Source organism: Fragaria vesca, linkage group LG2, assembly GCF_000184155.1.
Source record: "Fragaria vesca subsp. vesca linkage group LG2, FraVesHawaii_1.0, whole genome shotgun sequence".
NCBI lineage: Eukaryota > Viridiplantae > Streptophyta > Magnoliopsida > Rosales > Rosaceae > Fragaria > Fragaria vesca.
In genome coordinates this window covers 8427595-8434939 of record NC_020492.1, presented here as the reverse complement: position 1 = coordinate 8434939, position 7345 = coordinate 8427595, and the positions used below count along the sequence as shown (strand labels likewise).

The 7345-nt window shown below is 34.9% G+C and overlaps 2 protein-coding genes across 2 annotated transcripts in view; one reads left to right on the top strand and one right to left on the bottom strand.

Annotated features, from left to right (window-relative positions):
- The first annotated feature begins 2116 nt into the window (after positions 1 to 2116).
- On the top strand, positions 2117 to 6285 carry LOC101291991. Its single transcript, XM_004292278.1, has 15 exons — positions 2117 to 2324; positions 3589 to 3632; positions 3727 to 3786; positions 3868 to 3969; positions 4098 to 4178; positions 4274 to 4392; positions 4493 to 4594; positions 4695 to 4811; positions 5045 to 5113; positions 5220 to 5286; positions 5479 to 5532; positions 5606 to 5695; positions 5787 to 5849; positions 5928 to 5966; positions 6060 to 6285. The coding sequence occupies exons 1-15, from the start codon at positions 2117 to 2119 to the stop codon at positions 6177 to 6179; spliced, it is 1335 nt and encodes a 444-aa protein (XP_004292326.1). The 3' UTR covers positions 6180 to 6285.
- A 393-nt stretch (positions 6286 to 6678) lies between these two features.
- The window catches only part of LOC101291696 (haloalkane dehalogenase-like), a 2741-nt gene continuing 2074 nt past the window's right edge, over positions 6679 to 7345 (bottom strand). Inside the window, exons 11-13 of the mRNA XM_004292277.1 lie at positions 7191 to 7345; positions 6932 to 7084; positions 6679 to 6765 (exon numbers count right to left, since the gene is read on the bottom strand). Of these exons, the coding sequence (XP_004292325.1) occupies positions 6679 to 6765; positions 6932 to 7084; positions 7191 to 7345 (395 nt within the window). The remainder of the gene's footprint in view (positions 6766 to 6931; positions 7085 to 7190) is intronic.

Genomic DNA, 7345 nt, shown 5'->3' with positions numbered 1-7345 from the left:
ATTTTGTTTGATAAAGTTTTGTTTAAGATTTGTTGGAATAGACACAAGTTATGTTATCTTACATCCAAAATAGACAAAACTTGTACCAAATGAACGATCGAGCCCATAAAGGCTAATGCGATTTGCTTAGGACATGACAGTTGAACGGCCGTGACTTAATGTGGCTATCGAGTACGACTTAATGTTGAGTTTTTTTTTTTTTTTTTTTTAAAAATTATAATCACAACTTTTATAGAATGGGTAAAGCGAATGAATAAAGTATCCATTATATACTCTACCGCTATCATCTACAAATAGACAAGTAGTTGTGAGACATGTCTCTCACTAGTACATAGGATAGATTGTATTCACTCATAGAGTCCCTAGGACATAGGCACAACAAACATGATATCATCCTAAAAGGTGAACCCAACAAACATGATAGGCACAGGAAAATAGAACAACTGAAAAAAAAACTACAAAGAAAAACCTAACTAAAGGATAGAGTTGGTAAGCCCAACATAGCAGCCCAATGAAGCAAGTAAGGAAAATGTGCACATCAGACCCATCAAGGCTGGTTTGGACTAGTCCACAACATCATCCTCGTCTTTGTACGATCCCGTCCTGCCAAGTTCCTGTGACCAATTGTATGTTTTGGTTTAACACATGCAAGTAGTCATAGCGAATCTTTCGGCGTAGTACCAAAAGGATTCAAGTTGTTCTATAGTAGAGTTTAAACTGTTAAATGAATGAACCTATTCATATGTACCACTATGAGTACTACCACAACATTCTGTTATGTTTGTATTCTGGCTTGAGATGACCCTCCAGCAAGTTATTTGAATGTGTTACAATACATTTGTTTCAACTTGCTCAATTGAGTGATAATTATAATATAGAATTGCTTCCTTGATTAAAAAATAATAATAATAATAACAATTCTAATTTATTCAATTTTTTTTTTCAAATGAAGAGAAAACAACATTTGACACTAATCCCACTTATTCAGTCCTGTTATTGCACTTGCTTAACTCAACTCAAGTCAAGCCTTACAAAAATTTTAAATAACGACGGGCCTAGCTGGTTTCTTATATAAATGAAAACTAAAAAGTATAAGCTCGTTCATATATAACGAGCCTTTCAAGCTTTTATGATATTGTTCATGTAGTAGGATTGCTTTAAATAATTAAGTGCACGATGACACCAAGATATAGGTGATATATCCTATGTATCACTGTGGTGTCTTTCACCATGATGTATTACTCTGTCCATTGGGAGGCATGTGGATATACGTAATGACTATCTTGACATAAGCATGCATCTTCTAATGAAATGATTATCATTTGAAATGAAAAAATCTAATACACATAAAGTGGTAAGTTATTTAGTGCAAATAACTCCAAATATGTACATAATATACCATAAAAGGAATCCAATAAACTATTCTTTTTTAAAAAGAAAAAATAATAATTTAGGTCAAATATACGTTCATGTTTATATACACTCATGTTTATATTGATCATTTTTTTTATTAAAGTGATAATTTATCTAGTATGAGGGTGCAAACAATGTACATAATCTACCAGAAAAGAAAAACAAAATTCATTAATCTATCCTTCTATAAGAAGAAAAATATATTTTATTCAAAAAAAGAAGAAAAATATATTAAATACATTTCCAAAATCCATTAAATCCTTCTATAAGAAGAAAATTTTAATAAATTACATTTACACCTACACGATTGTTTTGGGCTGGAACACCTTCCACATAATTTTCATGCTGTGTCCCTATATATATCCATCAAAATTTTCTACAGAAATGAAAACAGGCAACAATACATAGATTACAGTATAGCAAGCTCTCCCAGATGGCTATCATATCTTGCACTCAGCTTGCTCTACTCGCATTTGCATCAGGTACATATATCATCCTATCGATCTCCTAATAACAATTTGAGTTACTATCCTCGATTTTCTGTTTTCCAAACCTATCAAGTTGTTATCTTAGTTGCCTCTTGATTGATTCATGCTTACAATTTTATATGGTTGAATACCAAAGTAAATTAACGTACAGATTTATGGTAACTAACTTAACTTACACTGATGAAAATGGTGATCGATGACATGCAGTTGCGGTGATGGGGATGTTTGTGAAGGCAGAAACATCTATGTGTACCAAACCAATGGGTTCTTGTGAAAGCCTTGACTGCAATGCAGTTTGTGACAATGATCATCCTGGTGGTGCCGGAATTTGTGACGAGAAAAACACTTGCAATTGCCATTACTCTTGTTCTGAGAAAACAAACTCAACCCCAGCGATTGATAAATCTTGCAAAGCCGCCGTGGGTAAATGTGATCAGAAATGCAATTTAGCGTGTTGCGACAATATTTGTAAAGTTTATTATGGGAAAGGTGGTGTTGGACATTGTGATCTCAACCCCCGTGGTCCATTTTTTATATGCAATTGTGACTATCCCTGCTAATATCCTTATAATGATTTGGAAGATGATAATAAAGCCGGAAAGGCTCAAGATATTTGGAAGTTGTCTTCTTCATTTTTGTATACAAAATGGAAAAGCCCAAGATATTTCAAGTTGAGTTATAAAATAAGAATCTTATCTTATTGAGTATTGTCTTCGGATTTGGTCAAGTTATTTCTTTTATTTTTGTTTCATGCTCACTGAATCTTCATTGAAGAGCATTGTAACAGAGAACATCCTAACTTGAGAGTTCCTAATATTTATAGGGCTTAGCAAAATATGGATTCTGATGTTTATGGGAATCTTTATACCACTTTGATCAAATCAATAATATGAGGAAGTCATTATTTCGTTGAATAGATTTGAGATAACATTGCTGACTCAAACAAGAGAATGAAGGGAAGCTAACTAGTTTGAACACTAAATAATATGTTTGAACTCATAACCTTAAAGTTGTCAGTTAAACACCTTAACCAACAAGACCACGGCTTACTGACAAGTACTATTTCTACGTTTCTTTCATGTTCATATATGTAGAATATGTCATAGAATACTGATCAAACCGGCAATGCATTTTAATCTAGTTACAAAGGCCGCAAATCTGGGGCCTGGCCTTAAGCAGCTTAATGGTCCACACTCTTCCCACTTCTTGGCGCGTAAACTTAGGCCATTCGTTGGGTACGTGGCGTCAATGTTAGCTGTGGCCGCCCGCTTAAGGAAACTCTGAGTTGTTTATAACCAAACTCTTTTGGTAGTATCGAAGTAACGTAGACCACTCCACCTTCTGCACTTCTTTTAAGCTCATTCGTTGACAAACCTCGTTATTCAATTCTCAAATCACAAACAAGATTAGTTTCTACTCTAACTCGCACCATTCTCTTCAATTCATTGAGATTTGTTCTTATTTTGTTGATACCAAGGAGCTAGCTAGCTAGTTAGCCTTGTTGAAGATGAAGAAGACCACCATTTCTGTAAGTTCTTCCTGTGACAGAGAATGATTTGAGCTTTCATGTTCTGCTTCGTATGTTCTCTCATTAGCTATTGGGTTCAGATTTCTCAGAAGGACCCTAAACGAAGGAAGTTATTCTTTCGTTCATGTCTCCTTTCTAGCCTGCTGATGCTTTCTGCAGTTTTCTTCTTTGGAAGCCATTTTGTTGTCACAGATTATAAAGAGGTATACTATGAAGATTGCACACATATATAATGTGTGATTGTGAATGTTCTTTCGATTCTTTTCTGGCTTGATGAGGCATTTCATTTAATCACAGAAGTTCTTATCATGGGGATTGGTTGATGCTATGCACAATGCAATGTCTAAAAATTGCGAGGTTTGTTTCTATGGCATTCGATTTTATAAATGGCTGATGTTCTAACTTAATTGATTGATGTTGTGTTATGTTCATGTACAGGCTCAATGCAGACCTGAGGGAACAGAGGCATTACCTAAAGGAATTGTTTCCAAGACCTCTGATTTTGTAATGCAGCCGTTATGGGGACCCCGAACTCCAAAGGTGTGCCGAATTTATAGGCCTGAATAATTTGCTAATTAGATCTAAATAGAGTTGTGATTACTACAAATTTCGTTTCTTTCTGGTGATATTTGAATGCAAAGATATATGATCCTCATGCTTTTGTTTAGAAACCAAAGTCATCAACAAATTTACTTGCCATGGCAGTTGGAATTAAGCAAAAAGAAAGTGCAAACAAAATTGTAAACAAGGTACTGTAACCAAATTGTCTGTCACGCACTTTTTTCAGTTTTTGTATCTTTGAGTTCATTGGATTCAATTTCTACTTGTACTTTTGATTGTACAGTTTCTATCAAGTGATTTCGTCGTAATGCTATTTCATTATGATGGTAATGTAAATGATTGGCGGGATTTGGAATGGAGTGGTCAGGCCATACATGTATCTGCTATGAATCAAACCAAGTGGTAATGATTCCCTATCCACAAATGTAATCTGATATTGGTACTTCCTTGGATGTTTATAGTCAGTTCAAATAACATTGTTAGGTATGTTTATTTCACTTAGGTGGTATGCGAAGCGATTCTTACACCCAGATATTGTTTCTGAGTATGCATTCATCTTCCTTTGGGATGAAGACCTTGGAATTGAGAACTTTAATGTTGGAAGGTACATGTGTACATGCACCTGCTTATTTATGTTTTAGATATGCATTTATGCTCTAAAAACTGTAAGACTAACATTCTGTATCTTGATTTCTTCAATGCAGATATCTATCAATTATTAAAAAAGAGGGGCTTGAAATATCACAGCCAGCACTTGATCCTGACAGCTCGGAGGTGCATCATGATCTTACAGCAAGAGACAAGAGATCAGAAGTACATAGGTGTCTATCATTTCTAAATATATATGGAGATCTACACCGCACACAGCATTAGGAATCTGATTAATCTGCAGTGCTAAACCTCTAATGATACTTATGATCCCAAGCGTTATTGTCTTATTCTACTCATCACATATTTTTTTATCAGACCAAAAAAAAAAACTCATCAGATTTTTCTGTTTAACATGTGTAAAATTGCTGTTTACATGGTGCATGTCTTGGTGTTGAATGAACAGAAAGATAAACAAGACAATTGGTGGTGGAAGGCGTTGCAATGAAAATAGCACAGATCCTCCATGCACAGGGTAGGAAGCTCAAGTTCTCATGATATTAGCAATATGTAGTAATTAAGTAGTAAAATATGCATCTGAAGTTGAGAATTGACAATATATACTGCATATGATATGGCAGGTTTGTTGAAATGATGGCTCCTGTATTTTCAAGAGCATCGTGGCGCTGTGTGTGGCATATGATTCAGGTACAGCTTCTCTAATATATTTCCAAAACATTCAGATTGCTGATTTACATGATCATAGAGTAATTAACTTGTTCACTTGATTATAGCATATCAATGTTTAAGTTTTAACATTTAATATTGGTTAGCAATACAAGTAGATAGGGTAAGATAGATCTGATTTTCTTAATGTTTCTTGGCCTGATATTGTAACAGAATGACTTGGTTCATGCATGGGGATTGGATTTTCAGCTTGGTTATTGTTCACAGGTAGTTCCCTCCTCCTGTCTCAACTACATATTTCTCTTCCACATGTTTCTTATGTTGAATAAATTCTTCACAGGGTGATCGAACCAAAAACATAGGAATTGTTGATTCTGAGTACATTGTTCATTATGGTCTTCCTACACTAGGGGGTTCTGCAGCAAACAAAGTTAGAAGCCTGTACCTTTAATTTTACGATGGAAACCTTTATGTAATTCATATCACCTATTCTTCACTAATGATGATCATCAACACTGCAGACGAATGCTGAAGAACAAGATCAAGCTGCTAAAAATATAAGCTTGCCTACTTCAGAACAACTGGTATATAATCAAAACTAATGTGGTGCATAATATTTACACTAGTCTCAGTTCTGTAATTTGATAACTTTGAATTTGCAGGCACCATCACGGTCACCTCCATCTGGCCCTAGAATTGAGGTAAGAATTTGACAAAATTTTTCCTGTAAAGGCGGTTCTTTGGTTAATAAGCGAGTCTTTAATTCATTGCACTTGCATACCTGATTCGTGCAGGTGAGGAAGCTATCCTTAGTTGAACTAGAAAGATTCAAGAACAGATGGAAAAAGGCAATTAGAGAAGATAATTGCTGGGTTGATCCATACCAACAGCCACCACAGCAGAGTAAAAAATAGTGCTTATCAGCAGAAGTCACCATTTTTAGATAAAGAGATTGATTTTACGAACACTCACATCATACAGAATATGAAAAAAATAAGACAATAAAGCAGCTTCCGAAATATATACAACCCCTTTAACATTCTAGATTATTCATTACTAACACAACAAGTTTGATGTATATCTTTTGTTTTTCTCCTAACATAGATCAATGTATACAATGCTGCAGTAACATAAGCTTGTAATTGGATTATCCATTTATTTTTACAATTTATTCAATATACAATTCAGTTCTGCATTACATCATCCAATGATTGTAGTTTTAGTTATTTCTGAGGAGGAGACGAATTTACATTTATATTGTTCCATGAGGGCTATCTATCCCACATTGTGGGATCATAAGCTTCTTGAAGCTTTATTCTCTTAAATTCTCAACTCTCAATTTGCTTTGAATCAAAGAAAATGATATGATGTTCTTTCAATTAAGAAAAATTAAAAATAAGCAATGAAAGAGTATCATAAACCGAATCTCCTTTTTCTGATAATATCGTAAATGATTTGTCCAAGTTCTTCACCACGATCCTCCTGGACGTGATGGCCTGCCTGCAAATCCCAACAAACTGATTGTGTGAGTTCTCAAAACTAATCTCCCTCAAACAATTTAATTAGGCTAATATAGAAACATTAAGGATTTTATCAGTATGTGTGTATAAACTATAAAGCCAACATTTCTCCTGGATGCATGTGTCATATATAAAGAAGACAGTACCATTGGAATTTCTATAAGCTTATGCTTTGAATCCTTGCAGAAATCCTCCACTCCATCATAAGTCAACCAGCGGTCTCTTTTTCCCCAACATATTGTAGTTGGAACTTTCCAGTTCTCATCTGTTAGTATTGTTCGCATTTCCTCCACATATTTCTGCCATGTAAAACAGCACATCAGCAGCAGCTCAGTCACTTCAACAGAAGAAAAGTAATACTCCTGATAGACTGTAAAAGTAACATGCAAGTAGAAGAAGGTTCACCTTCAACTCCTTCTTCATGTCCCTACTGATTGCATTTAGTGCAAAGCCAGCCGCCCCAGATGTGAGGTAAGGATTTCTATAAACCATGGCATCATCCTCTTTGATTTTATAAGGTCCGCAACTTGTCAAGGTTTTATCACTTGCCCTTAAAGGAT